The sequence below is a fragment of the Octopus bimaculoides genome, chromosome 9 (genome assembly GCF_046866305.1).
Source record: "Octopus bimaculoides isolate indiv1 chromosome 9, ASM4686630v1, whole genome shotgun sequence".
Classification (NCBI taxonomy): Eukaryota; Metazoa; Mollusca; class Cephalopoda; order Octopoda; family Octopodidae; genus Octopus; species Octopus bimaculoides.
This window is the reverse complement of record NC_142936.1, coordinates 31,857,253-31,880,315: the sequence shown is the minus strand read 5'-3', so window position 1 is coordinate 31,880,315 and position 23,063 is coordinate 31,857,253. Positions and strand designations below refer to the sequence as shown.

Sequence of the window (23,063 nt, the reverse complement as noted above, 5' to 3'; positions counted from 1 at the left end):
GATTTTCTGAGGCACAAGTAAAGTTAGATTTAACTTGAATTTGTGTCCCTCTTTGAAGAGGAATTCTGAACCTTCTAGAATGTTTGGGCATGTTGCACAATTTGGTCGACCACATTTGTTTACTTTCGCATCTGTTGTTTCGGAAAATAATTTTGCCTTTGTGAGGATCTTTTTCAGTGATTTTGGTTGTTTGTGGCTTTTGATGATTTTGTGTGTATGTAAAATTTCCTTTAATTTGGGGTCCTTATGTAGCATTGGTATGTTTTGGGTGATGATGGTGAAGGCTTCTTTGTTTCTGGGGTTGTATGTGGATATGTACGGCAGTATTTTCGGGGAATGTGTGTTGCTGTGTTTAACTTTTCTTAAGTTTTCTATGTTAATTTGTGATGCACGTCTGATTCCATCCTCTATGAGTTGAACTGGGTAGTGTCTGTCAATTAGTGTGTTTTTGAGTTCTTGTAGTCTGTAGTCTCTAGTATTTTCTTCTGACACTATATATATATATCATCATCATCATCATCATCATCATTGTTGTTTAACATCCGCTTTCCATGCTAGTATGGGTTGGACGATTTGACTGAGGACTGGTGGACCAGGAGGGGACACCAGGCTCCAATCTGATTTGGCAGAGTTTCTACAGCTAGATGCCCTTCCTAAAGCCAACCACTCCGAGAGTGTAGTGGGTGCTTTTACGTGCCACCGGCACGAGGACCAGACTGGCGGTACTGGTGATGGCCACGCTCAAAATGGTGTATTTTAAATGCCACCTGCACAGGAGGCAGTCCATCGACACTGGCAACGATCTCGCTCGAATGTCTTTTCACATGCCACTGGCACAAGTGCCAGGAAGGTGACGTTGGTAACAATCACGCTGGTGCTATTTACATGGCACCGGCACGGAAGCCAGACAGCTGCTCTGGCAATGATCGCGGTTGGACGCTGCTCTTAGTGCTCCACTGGTACAGGTGCCATCACGATTTCGCTTTCTCTTGCCCCAACAGGTCTTCGCAAGCCAAGTTTAGTGTTCCTACAAATTTAGTTCGATTTCGATTTCACTTGCCTCACCATGCGGAGTTTAGTGTCCAATGAAAGAATGTTACGCGTAAGTAGGCTGGCTACATCCCTGGCAGAAGCCTTGGATTTCGGTCTCACTTGGCTTGCCGGGTCCTCTCACGCACAGCATATTTCCAAAGGTCGCGGTCACAAGTCATTGCCTCGGTGAGGCCTAATATTTGGAGGTCGTGCTTCACCACCTCGTCCCAGGTCTTCCTAGGCCTGCCTCTTCCACGGGTTCCCTCAACCGCTAGGGTGTGGTACTTTTTCACACAGCTATCCTCATCCATTCTCACCACATGTCCATACCAGCGCAATCATTTCTCTTGCACATCACAACTGATGCTTCTTATGTTCAACTTTTCTCTCAAGATACTTACACTCTGTCGGGTATGCACACTGACATTACTCATCCATCGAAGCATACTGGCTTCATTCCTTGCGAGCTTACGCATGTCCTCAGCAGTCATGGTCCATGTTTCACTGCCATGTAGCATGGCTGTCCGTACACATGCGTCATACAGTCTGCCTCTGAGTGAGAGGCCCTTTGTCGCCAGCAGAAGTAAGAGCTCTCTGAACTTTTCCCAGGCTATTCTTATTCTAGCAGCTACACTTTCAGCGCACCCACCCCAACTAGTAATTTGGTCACCTAGATAACGGAAGCTATCAACTACGTCTAGTTTTTCTCCCTTGAATGAGACAGAAGTTGTTTTCTACATATTTACAGTGTCTATTGCACCTGAACATCTGCCACATACAAAATCTAACTTCCTAGTTAGCCTTCCTTTGATATTGCTGCACCTCTTATGTGTCTATAGCTTGCACTGGGTACATCTTATAGAGTTACTACCTACACCTTTTCTACAGATCAAGCAGGGCAATCTACCTGAAGGGGTTGTGTTTTATCTACCTTTCTACTTATTAGGACTTTGGTTTTGGCTAGGTTGACTCTAAAGCCCTTCGATTCTAGTCCTTGCTTCCACACCTTAAACTTCTCCTCTAGTTCTGATCGTTACTCAGCAATTAGGGCAAGGTCATCAGCATAGAGGAGCTACCAGGGGCATCCTGTCTTGAATTTCTGTGTTATTGCCTGGAGGACTATGATAAATAGGAGGGGGCTGAGGACTGAACCTTGGTGGACCCCTACCTCTACCTGGAATTCTTCACTGTACTCATTGCCAACCCTCGCCTTACTGACAGCGTCTCTGTACATGGCTCACACAGCTCTCACTAACCATTCTTCTATCCCTAGTTTCCTCATTGACCACCAGATAAGGGATTGGGGGACTCTGTCAAAGGCTTTCTCCATGTCAATGAAAGCCAGGTACAGAGGTTTATCCTTGGCTAGGTATTTCTCTTGCAGCTGTCTTACCATCAGTGGTGCTTTTCCCTGGCACAAACCCAAACTGCATCTCATCTAAACTGACTCGCTCCCTGATTAGTTGAGCTATGACCCTCTCCGTGACTTTCATTACCTGATCTAACAGCTTGATACCTCTGTAATTATTTGTATCTAAAGCATCACCTTTACCTTTGTAGCAGTTGACTATGGTGCTGCTACACCAGTCATTGGGTATGACTCCTTCGTGTATCACCTGGTTAGCAATACGGGTGACTAGGCTATAGCCGACACTGCCAGATATTTTGAGCATCTCTGCAGTGATTCCAGATGGGCCGGGGGCTTTCCCTGTCTTCATACTCTTAATTACTTTATCTACCATGGTACTGTCAACTTGGATAGCTGGTCCCTTTGTTGGGTCGACATTCGGCAGACTCTTTTTCTCCCATTCATTCTCTTTATTGAGCAATCTTTCGTAGTGGCATCTCCAAACATCTTTCTTTGCAGCCTCATTTAGTGCAAGCATACCATCATCCATGCGATCACATTTCTCTCCTACGACATCACGATTCTCTCTCACATACTGTCTTGCAATATGAAATACTTCAAGTCTTTGGTCCTCACAGCGCAGAACATTGGCAAATTTTTTCTTATCTGTTTCCCTTCTGGCTAAATAAACCTGTCGCCTAGTTTCCCTTCTGGCAGTCTGATACAATTCCCTGTTACCACCGTTCTTCCAGTCCTTCCAAGCCTGTTTCTTTTGTCTAATAGCCCTATCTACCTCCTTGTTCCACCACCACGTTACTTTGCGTTGAGAGGGGACTTTACACCAGCCACAGATCTGGTCGGTGGCTCTCAGCAGGTTGTCCTGTAGAAACCTCCAGTTGTCTTCCATGTTGTGTGATGCTATATCCCCTTCTATTTCGTCAAATGCTTCGAGTAACATGTCTCTAAATCTCTGTCCATTTAAGCTTCCACACCCTTCTCCTCCAAACCGGTCTACTTCTGAGCACCCATTTTGCCTTGATCCCGAAGTCGCTAACTACTAATCTGTGTTGAGGGGTACATACTTTGCCAGGGAAGGTTTTGGCATTTATAAGCCGCCCTCTTTCCTTATTTCTGGCGAGGATGTAGTCGATTTGGCTAGAGTGTCTGCCGGAACGGTAGGTGACTAGGTGACAGGCAGGTTTCCTGAAGTTGGTATTGCAAACCACAAGATCATTTGCATCATAGAACTCCAGCAGTCTGGTTCCCTCCTCATTGCGGGAGCCGAAGCCATGGCCTCCATGTACGCCTCCTGCATGACGTCCAACATGACCATTGAAATCACCAGCCACAAAGAGAAAGTCCTTGTCATTCGTCAGCGAGGTAGTTTGCAAGAGGGTGTTGTAGAATTGGTCTTTCAGCCCATCCGGTAGCCCCGGTTGAGGGGCATAGGCTGAGATGATGGTAGCTAACCTATGGTGAAGCACTAGTCTAATCTTAAGTACTCTGTCACATACTCTGACTACCTCAATTACCTTATCAATCCATTTCTCTGCTAGAAGTATTCCCACGCCCCCGATCCTGTCAGTGTTCCTTGCCCAGAAAATCTTATACCTGTGTTCTTTGCCTGTGAGGAACCTTGCGGAACCTTCTCTCCATCTTACTTCTTGGATGCAGCACAAAGGCTTGTTTCAGTTTCTGTTTATTAAATCCACTCACAAGGCTTTGGTCTGCCTGAAGTTGTAGTAGAAGACTCTTGGCATCCACTGGGACAGAACCTGGAACCATGAGGTCAGGAAGCAAGCTTCTTACCCCACAGCCATGCCATAAGTGTGTGTCTTTGCATCTGTCCCCACCTCCACCGCTTGACAACAGGTATTGGTGTGTTTACGTCGATAGAATAATTTCCAGGCTTTACCAAAATAATAAGTACTGGGGTCAATTTGTGCAACTAAAATTTTTCAAGGTGGTGCTCCAGCATAGCCGCAGTCTACTGACTGAAACAAGTAAAAGATAAAAAAAGATATGTAATGTGTATCAGTATATATGTGTGCATGCCAACCATTTCCCACCACGAAACCCACTCCATTAAATTCCACCATAACGCTAAACCATACCAGATCTAGTTAAACTGATTCACAGAATCTGCATTTTTTAAAAGGAAGTAAAAACTCTGAAAATCAGCTATATTAATGTAGTTTTCTACTCTTATTGCTATGAAGGCATGATGTTGTGGAGAAAAGTTGGAGGAAAAAGTTATAGAGGTTTAAAAATCGAAAAACTGTGTGTTTTTAGCCAATAGTGAGAAATCTGCATTTAGTGGTGTCAAGATTGTACCCTATGAAATTTATAGTTTAGCATTTGCAAAATAACCTATTCATTGTAGGTTTCTAAATAAACAGAAATACCTAATAAAATCAACATGTATCATCTTGCTGCTTCTTTTGTCTCTTCATTGATTTCTATAGTGTTTTGTATGTTTTTATTATTTTTTTAATTTGTCATATTAATATATTTGCCTGCATGTGTTTACTTTATGTGTATTTCAGTACACCTGTCATGTATTTGTGTACTTCATTAATATATAAGTGCATGTGGATGTATGTATTCATATATAAGTTTATATGTACATTTGTGCATTCATGTGTGTGTATGTGTGTGTGTGTGTGTGTGAAGGGGTTGTCTGTCTCCAAAACTCCAAAGTTGAATAACGTTTGTAAACTACGATAAGAATGACACTGGTCAACAAAGAATTTGTCCAAGGAAAAAGAATACCTGTATCCTATATGTTTTTGCATGCAGAATTCAAAAATAATGTCAAATTATCTGTATCACCCACAGTTTCTCTGTTCCATGATATCCCTCTCAGTTCCTGTTATGTGGACTAAATTTCAGTCAAGCTGTTGAAATGTGAAGCTAACGGTTTAAGAAATACTCTTAATTTAAATGCTTATGAATAGAATTAAACTAGTGAAATCATAAATCCAGCTGAGTCAATGAGTCCCTGAAACTTGGCAATACTGAGTCAATGAGTTACTGATGCTTTGTCAGTACTGTACTTGAAGTGTAGGTGTGTGGTTGTGTACCAAGTTCACATAACCCATTCACCTTCATAATGCCAAGAAACTGTATAAACATCGCAAACAACTTTTGCTATATTTGCAGTGACATAACATTCAAGTCACAAAGACAGCGTTTCATGCGATTGATTAAAAAGTCCTATGTGCAAAGTGGATGAGCAGGATAAAATCTGGGCCCCTCATGTGTGTTGTGTAACTTGTGTCAGGCTTCTCACTGCATGGGCCAAAGGTTCATGCCATATGCCTTTTGCCAACCCTATGATTTGGAGAGAGTTCAAAGATCACATTTCACATTGCTACTTCTGCATGATGAATATACAAGGTATAACATCAAAATCCAAGCATACTGTAAAATATCCTAATTTACAATCTGCTACGAGACCAGTACTTCACAGTCTATACTTACCTGTACCTGACCCTCCAAACAAATGACACTTAAGGACAAGTCAATTGATGAAAATGTGGAGACAGAAACAGAAGACTTGAACTTTGAGCCTAATTGTTCTTCAAGTGAACCACATTTGTTGAGTCAGAGAGATCTGAACGATCTTGTGCAGGATTTAAACTTGTCGAGAAAGCAAGTTGAACTTCATGGTTCCAGGTTAAAGGTCTGGAATCTTCTCCAGAAAGAGAATAAAGTTGGTTTTTATCATGCTCGGCATTGTGATTTTGCAAATTCTTTTCTCATTTGAGGATGGTGTGATGTTTTGTAATGATGTATATTCTGTTATGGAGGAACTTAATCACAAATATAGCACAAACAAGTGGTGTGTGTTTATTGACTCCTCAAAAGTAAGCTTGAAAGCAGTTTTAATCCACAATGGAAATAAGTTTCTTTCTGTTCCTCTGGCCCATGCAGCTAACATGACAGAAACATATGAGAGCATGAAGCTTCTGTTGCAAAAAATGAAATATGAGTAACAAGAGTGGAATATTTGTGGTAACCTAAAGGTTGTGACACTTTTACTTAGAATGCAGCTGGTTTACACCAAGTTTTGTTGCCTCCTTTGCATATTAAGCTAGGGTTGATGAAGAATTTCATCAAAGGTATGGATAGAACTGGCAAGGGGTTCATGTATTTAAAAACTAAATTTTCAAGAGTAAGTGATGCAAAAATCAAGAAGATTCAAATCTCATTGTGAACCACGTCATTGTTTGTCACATATTGAGACATGGCCTTGCATTGGACCACAGCATATGGAGTAAGTGTTTCCCACCGCAGCTTATGGTAGAAGATTCGAGTAAAGTTTGTTTTCCAAAGATTACTTCTTCTCTTCCTCCTTGAAGTTATGGATATCTTGGAAAAAGACATAACCATTACCGTTCTTCCTAGAATTAAGATTAGGGAGCTGATGAGAGACCAAGAGTCTGACAAAGAGCTCAGTGATATTGAAAAAGCTGTATGGCTGTCATTTAAGAAAGTTTGAAGAGAGTTTTGCAGGAATCATAGATCAGAGAACTATACTGACATTGTGAAAGTGCTGCTGACATCATACAATGCCTTGGGATGCAATATAAGCCTAAAATCCACTTCTTGAATTCTCACTTGGAGTTTTTCCCTGCAAATCTTGTGGCTGTCAGTGACAAGCATGGCGAGTGGTTTCAGCAGGACATTCTGAACATGAAAACATAGTACCAAGGAAAGTGGGGTCCTTCTATGATGGCTGGTTATTGTTGGTCACTAAAAAGGGATGTTCCAGAAGTTAAACATAGTTGAAAATCATATGCCTCTATGTTGTAAAGGTAAGTTTCCTTGTATTATCAGCCTGATTTTTGAATTCATAAAATACAATTGTTTAACAATTTACATATGCTATCACAGAAACACTATGGCTTATAGAAAAATTTGAAGACATACTTGAATTCTGCAGGTAAAATGCTATCAAGTTCACCTACTCTTGTTTGTGGGACAGAATTTTTCATTAATTTTACTGACCAATTATAATTGTCAGCCTTATTTCTGCATTAATATAGTATATTTGTTGGATAATTTAATTACTCAGTCACATAAAAACCATGCCCGATAGAAAAATTCTAAAAACAGTTTTGAAATCTGCATTAAAAGTACTATAAAATTCACTTTCTTTAGTTCATGGGACAGCAAAAAGTTCGAATTTTTTTGACCAGTGTAATCAATCCAATAAACTTTCTAAATTCAGCACAATATATTTCTAGTCACTTAACTTTATAGACACAAGTTGCTTCAGCATTTGTCCATATTTGGATTATTTCCAGGAGATTTGGCTTCATGAACAATATAAATGTTGAAAGAGCTGAATCACTGGCAAGGACCAAGCTGTTGATGTAAAGCATTTTAGGATGGAGTTCTTCTTGTGTCTTTTCAATTGTGTTTTTTCCAAAGATGATGCAATACTAATTGTTTGCTTCATAAAGACGATGCATTAAATAATAGTATTGTATCATCTTCAAATGTCTTAGTAAATACTATAAGAGATCTTTGTCAAGTAGTATGGGATGAGGTTGTGAAAGCTGACCTCAAGATGCTGAGCCTTACAGAAGAGATGACAATAGATCAGGGGGGTTGGTGCTCTGCCATGCTCATGAAGACCTGCCCACAGCAAGCAGAACAAAAACCTGGTCGCGGAATCTCACCGTGCTGTGTGCACTAGGGATACAACATTTTGTATTCTGGTGAGTTTTTGCTAGAAGACAATGGAAATCAATGTTTTTGTTTTTTTTGTATTCGATCATAAAAATTAATCCATGACTAACTTTGAAATGTTTATACTTGGTTGCATTTGGGTGGATTTCCAAAAATTAGAATCCTGATAGAATAATAAACCAAAAAGGGGAAAAGATCCAAAATGTTTAATTCATAACTACTAAAAGAACTGTATTCTGCATTCCAGAACGATAGATAAAAAGAAGGTAAGTCATATAAAGTCAAATTAGTCAATAGTCAAGTTGCAGCAAGTCTAATAGAGAGAATGAAACACAATGGCAGGTTGACTTCGTTCTTGTATGTGGTGTGTAGTTCTTGCATGACCTTAATTGCTTAGCTCCTCATCCATAACAATGTGCAGGATTCTGTCCAAGACATGGTGTTAGCAGTTCACAAATTGTGGCTTGTCATAGCCTTTTCTCAAGAACATTCTCTGCTGTCTAACCACTACCCCACTCTTTCATCCTGTATTCACACTCATCGTATCAGCAATAATCATTGAGATTGCACTCCACAAGTGAAATTCGTCCAAGACATTTTCAATCTTTCAGCAATCGTCTCAGCTTCAGAGCAGCCGGTTTGATTTCACTTGTTTCATTCTTGATGACAACTGCTTGATGTTCATTTCCATCAATATGTTTACCATCAAAATGCAGGCTCCATTTCTGATTGTATAGCGTATCAAGTGTTTCTTCATTTCACTAGCTTTCTTGAACAGTGCATTGTAAATGCCTTGCTGACTAGGAGCTGGGATATCAATGTCCTCCTCTGACAATTGCTTGCAGATTTTCACAGCTCTGTTGTTAGAGATGTTTGTGCCAGTTACAAATTTCATACCAATTGCAGATTTGCTGTGCCTTCCTGTAGAAGAATAAGTGCTTTGATCAATTCTGTCATCTTCACCATAATTGTACTCTTCAATCTTTTCTTCTTCAGAATCACTGTCAGTATCCAGCACTATTGAGTTTGATAAATGGGAGGTTTCAGCATCAGAGCATTTTCTCTTGGAAGGATGGATAGTGTGCTTGCTCGCAGCTTTGCTTGTTGAATAACCCACTTTGCCCTTCTTTTGGAGTTGGATGGAGTAAAGTGTTTTGTCATCAGCGTTGAGCCATTCACTGTGGACTTTGGTCATACTGAACAGTTCTGATTGCTCCAATTTTCCTTTCTTGGTGCATTTGTCATACAACTAAATAACATTTTCAAGCTTGGAAATGATTGAAAAATTCAGTTTATCTCTCCACAGTAGTGTTACCTTTCTTGATAATTCCGCAACTCTCTCCCATCTACCTTTAATTGATTTCCCAAGAAACTGGTACCAACCAACAATCTTCTCCTTGAGTGGCATTTAATTTCTGCTGGCCAGTGAGGTTTCTTCTATGGGCACATGACCTCTAGATGAATGGGACTGGAACTGCACCAAACACAGTGTTTAGGTAGGCATATGAATGCAAAAGCACCTGGAAGCACCCCTGATCTGGTCACTGGTACATGCTGGACTATGTTATTACTAAGAACAAGGATTGCAGTGATTTCAGATTAACCAGAACTCACAAAACTCCCAAGTGTTACATAGATCAGAGAATGGTTCACAGTGATATATTTGTTGAACCATATGGAAAGAGGCCACTGAAATCCAATTTACATCCAAGAAAATATGTTGCTTCTTTATAAAATCCAGATGTGACAAAAAATTTTGAAATACATTTAAATTCAAAGCTTGCAGAAATTGAGGAACGCCTGAAGTGTTGTGGCACAATATTCGTGACAGCATCAAATAATCTGCTTAAGTAGTTCTAGGATTTGTGAAACACAAACACCAACAAGAGCAATTCTCAAATTAAACCTCTCCTAGAAACTTTGCACAAGAGATGCAAGACATAGATCTCAGACAAAAACTCGCCAACATCCAGATTCTTATACATCTCTTGTAGAAAAACTATGCAGAAAATTGCATAAGATGAAAAATTTGGTGGACAAAAAAAAGCCCAAGAATTGGAATAGGCTGCTAACTCTCACAACTTGAGAACACTGTATAACATTCTGAAAAATGTGTTTGGCCAAAAGGTAGTATGGAATCTACTCTCCCTAATGATGGAACAAATCTCTGAAGTAGGAAAGATGAAATTCTGAAAAGATGGGCTGAACAATTTAAATCATTATCAAATCAAGAATCCACTACTGATGCTGATGTAATCAACAAAATCTCCAGTGATCTATAACTGAAGAACTAGTGGATCATCCTTCCTTGGAAGAGATAAGTACTACAATCAAAAAACTTTCCAATGGTAAAGTTCTTGGACAAAACGATATTCCCTTAGAGGTGTACAAGCATGGTAGCACACAACTTGTAAGTAAGCTGTGCAAACTGATGTTTGATCTGAGAAACTGGATCTGTTCCCCTGCAGTTCAAAGACGCATCTATAATGCACATGTACAAAAACAAAGGGAATAAGAGTGTGTGTGATAATCCCCTTTTCTAACAGAAGAATGGAGAAATGTGTTGTTATTGGCAAGCTATTCAAGTGTAATTTATTTTATTGATACCTGCTGGATTAAAGGTAAAACTGACTTTCGTGGGATTTGAACTCAGAAGGCAGAGGAACATAACTGAATAGAACAAAGCATTTAGTCTGGCACTCCATTCTGGGCAGAAATTTTGTAACAACAGTCCTTCAAAGTTCCATACCCAACAGAAAAGGAAAACTGAAGTGGACAGGTTTCCTTCATTTTGTCTTTAATCTTTTTTGTTTCATACACTGAAAAATTTCCTCTAAATTTCAGTCTTTCACATCCCACTCCTCAATTGTGCCCTTTTTTCCTTCCGTATCATTTAGGAAATAACTATTCTGATTCATTCTGCCAGCTTCAGCTCCACAGGGTTTATTATTTCTACCTCAGCTGGACCCAAACCTACCAATTACATTACTTGTCCACCACATGATTAATAAGTTCAAATCATAATCCTGACATGTTAGTGTTGAGTCCAGTCCAACTCCATTACACCTTAAGCTAGAATCTTTTAGCCTAGTTTTGGTTTGATCTTTTTTTTTGTTTTATCTTCTACTCGTGTTGGGTCTGAAAGAAGGGACAGTGCCCATGCTCTTCACGGACCATCTAGATGAGTGAGGCTAATGATTTATGCCAATGACGTTCCTTGTGAACCTTCTGGGAAAGATATGAGCAGGGAGGGATTCCAGAGGGAAGCCATTTTGGGGAGGAAAGACTGAGCATAGTGATAAATGTGACGCCTTGTAGGTGGGGTGGGGTGGTGGTTTACATTAGAGGGAGGATGAGAAGAGAAGAGGCAAATGGGATGGGAATGTTTGAGAGGACATGAGGTAAGCTCAGCTAGCTGCAAGGAGCAGAAGCCATATAGTAGCAGTAGAAATGGCAGAGAGAGGGGACACAGAATGGCTGGGCATCAGAGGATGGAGCACGTCTGTGAGTGACTTAGTAATTAATCTGTCAGGTGGCCAAAGTATTGGGAGTAAAATTGGTTAAATAGAAACTGTGTGGAACCCTGCCAAATGAAGTACAGCTAATTTAAAGAGCCAACCTAGTCTCACACCAAATATGTAATCAATAAGGGGGAATGAAGAAACCTGTGACCTACAACTCCTTGTTAATAGAATTATTCATCTGATATTTAGTTTAATTTTGTTGTGATTTTCCACAATTTATTCAACGAATGATGTATTTTTCTTAATAGTTGAGAAAGATTCAGTTGAAACTCTGGCTATGTCCATCATGTGTCACACTGACATATATCTATGGAATATTCAGCCAAATTACACTATAATTAGATCCCGGACCTGTAATGAAAAGGCCTAGCCATGTCACACTGGGTTGTACTGATTTTACTTATGGATTATGTTGTGGGTGCATGGATTATGCTGTGGTATACTCAGCCAATATTATGTTAATATAATGTATAATCATAAGACTACAAGCTGACAGTATCATTAGCACACTGGGCAAAATGCTTTACATTCTGAGTTCAAATTCCTTCTAGGTTGACTTTGTCTTTCATCCTTTGAGGGTTGATAAATTAAGTACCAATTGAATGTGTAAACAGTTCAGTTGATCATACAACTGGAATGATCATCATAGAAACAGATAAAGATCCATTTCCTTTAGTTTTTGTTTACTTATACACTTCAGTAAATGAGTCAATGAGATAATATCTGTGTGGCTGCTCAATTTGCTAGAAATAACAGCTAAATCACCTTCACACTATGCTCTAACATTTTTAAAATGAAGGACACATTAAATAATGTTGTCCCACATCTTCAATAAAAATACAGAATGGCTCATTATGGCCTGACCTCAGTTTAAACTGAAAGGCATTCGTTGCAACAAATGTAAACACAGAAAAACTTCACGAAATATATGCGAAGAATATGTAAAATATTAAGACAATTGATGAAAAATACTTAAATTTAAATTCTAAATGATAAATATATTTTTTTATTAAAACAAAACACGTGGGTGAAGTAAATCTTGTGGTGTGAAGAATCAACAGAACACAACGTGCGGTTGTCACGGTAACAAGTTGTAAATGCTTCGCTGTCTGTTGATTGGCTAAAATTACCCAAATTTTCCTAACTTTAATTCCAAATAACATCAGATTGTTTAATTTACGAGATAAAGTAATTGGCTGATTGTAATCAAAATTCAGTGTAGCATCGATACACCAAAATTGAAAGCAATCTGAGCAATATTAAAAGGGGTTGATTTTGTGAATCAGTTTAACTACATCCGCCATACCATTTAAAAAAGTATTTGTAAAAAATTTCATTCAAATATATCCATTTTTCTGAAAGTTAGGGAGAAAGAAATTTGTGAACAGGGAACACATATGTTGATATGCGCCACATGGTTTAAGAGAAATATTTGTGGTTATATTTATAAATTCAAAGGAGTTATTTTTAAAGGGGTAAAAGCGAAAACAGATATTTGCTATATATTAAGAAGAAATGTAGTATAAATAAGAATGCAAAAACCTTTTACCCTCTCTACTTGATAATATCTAGTTGTCAACTCGGTAATAAATATAATTATACTAAAATTTTAACAATGTATTCTTTATAGTTAAAGTTGGTTTTATGTTTTTATATTCACTTCAATGACGTTATATTTAAAAATAAGTATAAATTTGTACGTAACAATTGCTGTGTCAGAATTTGCATCCCAGGTACCAATTTTAACGACTTCCTCTTCCGTTTCAGTAATCTCTAGAAATGGTTTGTATATGTATTTGTCTTGCTTATCTCGACTAATCTTTGTAATTTCAGAGATTTGATTATTGAAAAAATATATGAAATGTCTCAATCAATTCGCTAGCATATGTTAATTTTATTATTTTTATGTAATTATAATTTAGAAGTTGATTTATGTAACCACAGCATGAGGTGTGCTCAACCATGTATTATATTTTGCATGTGAAAATGTCTTTTTTCAACATTATCTACATATATTTAGAAAATCCTTGTATTTATATTATTTCTTTTAGAAAATCCTTGTATTTATATTATTTCTTTTAGAAAATCTTTTAGCTATTTCCAAAGACATTCATTGTTAAATTTATTAGTTGATTTCGTGTTAACAGTAACAAACTTTTCAGATTTCGTGAGCCAAAACCACACTGCTATTATCTTTGTTTTGTAGTATTTAAAGTAGCGGTAATAGGATTGCAATTGATTATACCATTTCGTCTGAAACTATAATGGTATGGGATAAATTGTTCATTCTGAGTTACTGGCAATATATTTCTCGCGTTCTTCCGTTTTGTTAGGCTAAACGTACAAAAAAGGTCGGAATTTGCGGTAAATATGGTACCCGGTATGGTGCCTCGTTGCGTAAGACGGTTAAGAAGATGGAAGTATCTCAGCATGCCAAATATACCTGCAAATTTTGTGGCAAGGTAAGCATTTTATTAATTTTTCGTCGCTTCCGTCTGTTCCAATATCAAGTTGCAAATATAGGGATTTATAGGCAACCAATTTTTGGCGGACCTTTACTACACCTCCATCCACTTCTTTTTTCCCTACAGAAACCCACGTTTTCGGCCACGGAGATTCCGAATCTGTAAAAAATAAATTGGCATTTCAACCCCCTCCCTGCAATTTCTTCGTTTTCCACTTTTTTTCAAAGGTTTATTGGCATTCTTTCGGATTCAGTCAATTTCTGTGAGCACGTGTTGTCTTGTACGTGTGTGTGAGCGTGTTGCAATATTTAGGATCTTAAAAAAAAAAAAAACATAACTAATACGGCTTTTTCGACCTTAATCTCGTTTTCTTGTATTTTAACGGATTTTGCATACGCAAATGAAGCAGGTAAGAACAAATGTGCAAGGCTTTTCTCAAGTTGAAAATGCGACGTTGTTTTTTGGTATATCTACATTACACAAAAAAAAAACGGGAACTCGCTCGCGCTCACGTATGCCCGTTAGCTTCCTCTTCAAACAGAACAAATGCTCGCGGAAAAAATGTTTTTTTTTGTTGTTTTTTATTCCTGCGAAATACGTGGAAAAATACGGAGATTGATTCTGAAGAAAAATTTTTTAGTTTCAAATTTTCGAAAAAAAAAAAAAGGTAATTGTTCAGTTTAGGTATATTCAAAAAGTTAAAAGAAGTTAAGGGGGAGATAACTACTAAACGGACAAGACATGAAATTTTGAAAATGTGGTTTCTTGCATATTCGGAATTTGTCATCTAAAACATGGGGGAGGGTCTCCATAATCGTAATCTCCGACATATAAAACTTAAGAATCCGAAAATTTTTCGGATTCCTATATTTTAGATGTTGGAGATTTACGAATGTGGAAAAATAAGAAAAAATTTTAATTTCACCTTCCTCCCAATTAAAAATTTTGATTTTGTTTACTTTGAAGAGATTGTAGCAAATAGATGAACATATGTAAATCGAAATTAAATGTAGTCAAAGATATTAAAGTGAAAAGAATTTGCATTTTACTTGTCTTTGCCTTAAATAATTGTAAATAACAATTACACCATTTTATGAGAAACAAGCATTAATATGTTTAATAATTGTTATAAAGCTTAATAAGGGGCTCAAATTTCACCCCCTCCCCAATTTTAAATTTACAGATTTTGCATACACAAACAAAGCAGGTAAGAACAAATATGCAAGGTTTTTCTCAAGTTTAAATTGCAACATTGTTTTTAGCTTCCTCTACACACGTAAATACACAAAACAAAACACGTTCGCATGCACACACATCTGCCTGCCTCTTCCACTTCGACACAAGTGTTTTCAGTTAACAAGACAAAATCGAAAGTGACGAAGATAATGGCAATTCTGAACTCAAAACAATTCATTCCCAATTTTTTAATATATATATATATATATATATATATATATAGAGTTATTAATATTTCTAAGTCTCTCTAAAGGAGACTACGGCAGCGGTACTGGAAATTAATAGTTATCGCCAAGCCAACATGGCATGGCAGTCCCAAAATTAGGACGAAAGCTGCCGTGAATTAGCTCCAAGAAGCCATCGCCTCTAGCTAGCTATGTGACACACGAAACCTGTGTCCTTTATAACCCTCGAACAGGGGAGATCAGCAGTGTCCCCCTGCTGGTTTGGCATCTGCATCGTATATATATATATATATATATGGCACTATTAGCTGTCAAGTGAAAGTGCTCACTGCCTGCTAGTGAAGTATCTGTCTGTCTGCCTGCTGGCCTGTCGATTCTTTGGCTTCTGACAGCTAATACCATGACTGGCCGGAGCGAGCTGTCTGTCTCTCTCTCTATCTATCTATCTATCTATTACTCGAAAGTTCGCGCGTCCGCGCTAGCTAGTCGTGAGTAGAAAACACAAATTTAATATAAAAACATATTTCCTGAAATTGCAAATTATTTAATATATATAGTTTATTTACAAGTGCAGAAAATCTTTATTTTATAAGATGTATGATTTAACATATTGAAAGATGATGCTTCTCAGGGTCTACATACGGATTCTAATTGAGGTTGTTGGTCATAGCTTGTTGAGTCGGGAACTGTTATGCCATTTACATGACACGTTTTATGCCTGGAATAAGTAATGTTTTCCTTCATTGAAATATAGGTGTATATGCAAGAAGGTAAACATTTCTTGTTGAAATAGAAGAAACATTTAGTAGATCAACATACAAGTTTTTAATTTCTACTTTGATAAAGCGCAATGTCATCTGATATATTGTCTCTAAAGAGAGAATTTAGTTCATGATGAAGATGACTTAAAATAATTATTTGATTCTGAAATGCTTGGCTGGAGGAAATTTAGATGGATCGTGCCTGTGAGTTGTCTCTAGTGTGTGTATTGAAATAGCACTGGAGGAAAAAATATGTATTTCCATTCATATAATGACATGCATGTACATGTATATGCATACATGAATAATATTAATATGCCAATGTGGCTATTAAAGGCCCAACCACACACATTTGTTTTAGGTCTTCTACCTATTTGAATTGGGCCATACACCAGATAAGCCTTATGTTCTGAAATTTAAATTTTGAATTTGTTTCAAAATTTAAATTTCAGAACATAAGGCTTATCTGGTTGGCCGGAGCGAGCTATATGTCTGTCTGTCTGTCTCTCTCTCTATCTATCACTTGAAAGTTCGCGCGTCCGCGCTAGCTAGTCGTGAGTGGTCGATCCTATTATTTTTAAACTTCAAACTTCATTTGTTTTCTATTTTGATAAATTCTCTCTGTTGAAAATTATATCTTTATATTTTAAATAATTTGCAATTTCAGGAAATATGTTTTTATATTAAATTTGTGTTTTCTACTCACGACTAGCTAGCGCGGACGCGCGAACTTTCGAGTAATAGATAGAGAGAGAGAGAGAGACACACAGACATATAGCTCTCTCCAGAATCGACAGGCCAGCAACAGGCATGCAGGCAGACAGACAGATACTTCACTAGCAGTGAGCACTTTCACTTCTGACAGCTAATAGCATGATAGTGCCCTTTTTACTTGTATCAAGATAAAAGCATTAAAAAAAGTCATTAAATTCATAGAGCTGAACAAAATCAAAAAATATTCTATTTTTACCCTTTCCTTAATACTAGCATAGTATGAGATTTGGCTGTTATTTCTAGCAAATTGATCAACCACACAGTTGTTTAATTGGCTCATTTGTTGATGTTTATAATAAATGATTATTTAGTTTGTATATGGATAGTTGCAGACAGGCATCGCTGTGTTGTTAAGTTTGCTTGTCAACCACACAGTTTCAGTTTTGAATTCAGTCTTGCTGCATAGCACCTTGGGCAAGATTCTTCCATTATAACCCCAAGCTAACCATGGCCTGTGAATGGATTTTGTAGGTGGAAGATAGGTGTTATTACCTTCCTTGGAAACAGATATGAGTTTGAGTTAGTAACAGGAAGGACATCTACCTGGGCATAGAAAATTTGCTTAACCCTTTCGTTACCATATTTCTAACCAAATTTCTAACCCCTTATGTGTTTCAATTAATTTCTAACATAATCATAAATTTAGGCTGGTTTCATTAAACAACTCTAACTTTTTTATTTATCAACATATTAATGTGATTTTTGGAAGATAATTTAACGAAAGGTTCTCAACCAATTCTATACCAAAATTTTTGTCACAAAGTGACTTTAATTAGAGGTAAATTCAACAAAATATAAAATTATTAAAATTTTTGTTCAAACATCGCTATAGAAAATGGGTTATTAGCTAATATTCAATTGGGTATACAACAAAATATTATAGAAGAGTTGTGCACATTACTGGATTTATTACTCTCTTTTGCCAGTATAAAATTAAAATCCAGAGCAGTACCCAGTATTTGATTCACAAATCTTTTCCAAACTTTGATCCCCCATTTTGTGCGCTTTCCTGGCATATACTGTCGAAAACGCTCTCGGCCTTTATAGCCCACCATATCCTCATCTATAAACTGTTTTATATGTGCTTTGAACAGTCAATGAGGGGTCTTATTTTAAATAAGGGATCAAAGTCTGGTTTTCCACGTACTGGTGTACTGCTTGTGTCTCTTACATGTAGATATTGAGTCAATTTTAAAAACCGTATCCTCGTCATTATACTTGAGACATATTCGTCTCTAACGGGTTCATCACTACTCCAGTAATTTGTTATTCTAGGTAACTTTCTAATGCCCATAATAATATTTATGGCAAAATATGCTTTAATTTCATTCAAGTTTATGGGAAACCACAAACTATCCTTTTTTACGCTTTGTTTACATTTAGCGTAACGGTTTGTTTCCGCCGTAATCAATTCAAATAGGCACATCGGAAAAAGCAAAAAGAAATAGTCTAAAGCTTTACTCTCCTGGGTAAGACTGTGACTTGGTCCAGTTTCTTCAGAAAAATCACTGAAAGAAGGAGTTTTTAAATTTTCACTCCATTCAGGTACTAATTCATTCTCTTTATCGCTATCATCGGAGCTCTCGGATTCACTGCTTTCATTTTCGGAAAATGAAACCTCAGATTCATTATCAAATACCACGTGCTTTTTTTTTTCGGTTACAGAGTTAGATTTATCAAGGTCTTCAACGGAAAATCCTTCGAATTCTGACTCGCTGCTTGACAGAATAAAATTCGTATCCATTTTTTTGTCAGGATTACAAATTTTGAAAACACAACAGGAACAAATTAGGAAAAAAAATCTCCTAAAATTCACAAAATTAAAAAAAACACGTTGGTCGTCGTACAAAACTATAGCTGAACTGTTTACACAAATAATCACTTGTTTTCACGAATGTACTAACAAGATTTGCTCGGATATTCTCATTTAAATATGAATAGGTGATTACGGGCGGCTTGGTCACATGAACCAAAATTTTTTTCGGGCGGCTTTGGTAACGAAAGGGTTAAATAAACTTCATCCAACCCATATGAACATGGTGTTAAAATGATGGATGGCATCTTTGAGTTATTGAGCACAGATTTTGCTTTATAGATGCATGTAGTCAGTTATTAACATTAATAATGTACAGGCAAGGCAATACACCAAATGATGAGTTGAACCTATAGGCTAGCAATTTTGCTTGAGTGTTGTACATGACAAAGAATTTGCTTGGTATCAAAGGTGTAAACATTGCTTTTGGCAAAATTTAAGCAGCTGGTACAATTGGCTTTTTAGATTTGCTCGCCATTCTAATTGGAAGAGCTTGTATTTGTGGTGATTGCTTTGTTAATATGGTTCGAGGACATGGGGTTAGTTATTGAGTTGGTGGCCAGACTTGACAAATGGCAGGTTTAGAAATCCAGTGTGGTTGTAATTGAGGATATTCGTTACTGCAGGCAGTTCAGATAGCAAATGGTTTGGTGTTCATAACAGTTGTATCAATATGAGAAATGATGCAAGTCTGTGCTAGAGTGTTTGCAGAAGTTGGATCCTACCTTAGGCATTAGGGATGCTGGAGCTTGTGTTTGCCATAAACTAAGTTCACTGAAGAAAGCTTTCAGGATTTGAGGGAATCCCCCCCCCCCCTCCAAGAAAAAATTGTTTGCTCAACATTGTCCTATAGTCATCTTCTACATGCCAGTACAATCATTTTTATTCATTTTGGATTTCTTTTTATTAGGATGCTGTGAAAAGGAAAGCTGTTGGTATCTGGAGTTGTAAATCTTGTAGAAAAATTGTAGCTGGAGGTGCATGGTCTTATAGGTAAGGTTTTTATTTTTTTTTACTTTTAGTTGGAGGGGTGCAAATTTTTTAAATGTCTATATTCTCGTATTCCAATGCTAAAATGCCAAAGGGGGATGTTTTCTAAATATTTAATGGGGTTTTAAAGAATGGACTCAGCTGTGTGTTTATACACACAAATTTCAACCTGAGCTGCTTAGTGCTCAAAGGGTTAGAAGAAATATTACCTTAACCCTTTTGTTACCATATTTCTAACCAAATTACACACCCCTTATGTGTTTCAATTAATTTCTAACATAATTATAAATTTAGGCTGGTTTCATTAAACAACTTTTTTATTTATCAACATATTAATGTGATTTTTGGAAGATAATTTAACGAAAGGTTCTCAACCAATTCTATACCAAAATTTTTGTCACAAAGTGACTTTAATTACAGGAAAATACAGGTAAATTCAACAAAGTATAAAATTATTTAAATTTTTGTTCAAACATCGCTATAGAAAATGGGTTATTAGCTAATATTCAATTGGGTATACAACGAAATATTATTATAGAAGAGTTGTGCACATTACTGGATTTATTACTCTCTTTTGCCAGTATAAAATTAAAATCCAGAGCAGTACTCAGTAGTTGATTCACAAATCTTTTCCAAACTTTGATCCCCCATTTTGTGCACTTTCCTGGCATATACTGTCGAAAACGCACTCCGCCTTTATAGCCCACCATATCCTCATCTATAAACTGTTTTATATGTGCTTTGAACACAGTCAATGAGGGGTCTTATTTTAAATAAGGGATCAAAGTCTGGTTTTCCACATACTGGTGTACTGCTCGTGTCTCTTACATGTAGATATTGAGTCAATTTTAAAAACCGTATCCTCGTCATTATACTTGAGACATATTCGTCTCCAAAGGGTTCATCACTACTCCAGTAATTTGTTATTCTAGGTAACTTTCTAATGCCCATAATAATATTTATGGCAAAATATGCCTTAATTTCATTCAAGTTTATGGGAAACCACAAACTATCCTTTTTTACGCTTTGTTTACATTTAGCGTAATGGTTTGTTTCCGCCGTAATCAATTCAAATAGGCACATCGGAAAAAGCAAAAAGAAATAGTCTAAAGCTTTACTCTCCTGGGTCAGACTGTGACTTGGTCCAGTTTCTTCAGAAAAATCACTGAAAGAAGGAGTTTTTAAATTTTCACTCCATTCAGGTACTAATTCATTCTCTTTATCGCTATCATCGGAGCTCTCGGATTCATTGCTTTCATTTTCGGAAAATGAAACCTCAGATTCATTATCAAATACCACGTGCTTTTTTTTTCGGTTACAGAGTTAGATTTATCAAGGTCTTCAACGGAAAATCCTTCGAATTCTGACTCGCTGCTTGACAGAATAAAATTTGTATCCATTTTTTTGTCAGGATTACAAATTTTGAAAAAAATCTCCCAAAATTCACAAAATTAAAGAAACACGTTGATCGTCGTACAAAACTATAGCTGAACTGTTTACACGTGTTTTCACGAATGTACTAACGAGATTTGCTCGGATATTCTAATTTAAATATGAATAGGTGATTACCGGCAGTTTTGGGCGGCTTGGTCACATGAACCAAAATTTTTTTCGGGCGGTTTGGTAACGAAAGGGTTAAGATCCATAAATATTCTCAACAGGAAGAGCATCCTGCCAAGTTCATCTGACCCATTAAAGCATTGAAAAGTAGACATTGTGTGTGATGTATCTTAATCTTTCTCCATGAAGAGGACATTGTATTGGTAATAGACAAGTCAGAGAACTAGAGTTCTTCATTTAAAAATCTTACCTTCAAAATGTTAGAATTTATACTTTCACTGTTTCATCTGACACATGCATGAATTGAAAAGTAGATGCTAAAGTGTTTATCCTTAAATTTAGTTACACTTCTAAAATATTCAAGTATTATAAAAGTTAAGTCAAATATATAGAGCATTATTTTTTGTTAAATAATTCTGATTAATTATATTTTATACATTTCAGTACAACAGCTGCAGTTACAGTTCGTAGTGCCATAAGACGTTTGCGGGACATGAAGGAATCCTAAACTTAATGGTTTTCCTGTTCAATAAATATTTTAAAAATTATATGGTTGATTGGTTTCATATAGATATTTTTGAATTGTCCTTATTTGTTCTCTGCTCTTGAAGTTACTGTAAACTCGATGTGATGTGATTACTCTTTGAATAAGTCTTGTTGCCAACTTCGAGAAAGTTAATACAAAATCAGTTATGGTGGAAAGCCTTCTATTCAAACCTGATGTTTCCAGAATTCTTGTATTAACTATACCCACTTTCCTGAAAAAGCTGGTCTTTGACCTAGTTGGTTAAGTAATTTGCTTCGCAACCATATAATTTCAGGTTTATTCCTGCCATGAAACTATAGCAAATGTCTTGTATGGACCAATGCTTTGTTTTGGAAGACAAACTACACAAGCTTTTTTGGTGTTCCTACTGCATAGGCGGCTGTCATAAGTCCTGTTAAGAGTTCAGAAGGTTGGGTCGCTAGCAACAATCACTTCCAAATTAGAGTGAAATTTCGTTCCCTTGAGATGTTTCTTTAGTTGTGGAAAGAGGTGATAGTTGGAGGGGGCCAAGTCAGGAGTGTAAGGTGAGTGGTCTACCAATTCAAATCCTATGTCACATTTTCCATAGTTTCATGTGCTGGTGCATTGCCCATGGCATTTCTGCTTTAAAGCTTTACACAGTTCATCCAACATAGACATATTCTGCATTTTTGGCATGTATTTTATGAGGGTTACTCCAGTATCTTTCCAGCTGGCTTGGGATACAGTGAACTTTTGTGACACCACTCAATTGCTGCTTGGTCTGGGGATCATAATGATAAAGCCAAATTTCATCCAGGGTGATTAAATGAGCCTTAAAATCAGCCTGATGCACTTCTCTGCATTCAGGTATTTTGGCACCTATTTTGTGGAAAGCTTTCGCGGGAAATCCTCCCTGAGTCAACTAAGACTAGCTGAAACCCAGCAGTCCAAGTGAAACCTGATGTGCACAGCGTTCACTTAGTCCTCTGGTCTTGAAGGTTGGCTGTCTTGTCTGGGGTTCATATGTGACTTTGAAATGACCAGTTCAAAACCTTGACATTCAGATTTTCACTGTGGAGTAAGATGGGAAGCCTGCCTTCATTTCACAATAGATTTCTGCCTTGCAGAAAGAGGAACATCATGACTGCCCATTCTTCAATTTTACTA

At 37.2% G+C, this 23,063-nt stretch overlaps 1 protein-coding gene across 2 annotated transcripts; it reads left to right on the top strand.

Annotated features, from left to right (window-relative positions):
• Positions 1 to 13,246: 13,246 nt before the first annotated feature.
• Positions 13,247 to 21,936, top strand: LOC106881347 (large ribosomal subunit protein eL43). Of its 2 annotated transcripts, none has more exons than XM_014931705.3 (4): positions 13,247 to 13,386; positions 13,938 to 14,066; positions 19,749 to 19,831; positions 21,833 to 21,936. In XM_014931705.3, exons 1-4 carry the CDS (start codon positions 13,384 to 13,386, stop codon positions 21,894 to 21,896), a joined length of 279 nt encoding a protein of 92 aa, XP_014787191.1. In that variant the 5' UTR covers positions 13,247 to 13,383; the 3' UTR covers positions 21,897 to 21,936. The 2 variants fall into 2 exon arrangements, with proteins under 2 accessions (XP_014787191.1, XP_089213462.1); XM_089357336.1 differs by lacking the exon at positions 21,833 to 21,936 and adding an exon at positions 20,180 to 20,198.
• Positions 21,937 to 23,063: the final 1,127 nt, after the last annotated feature.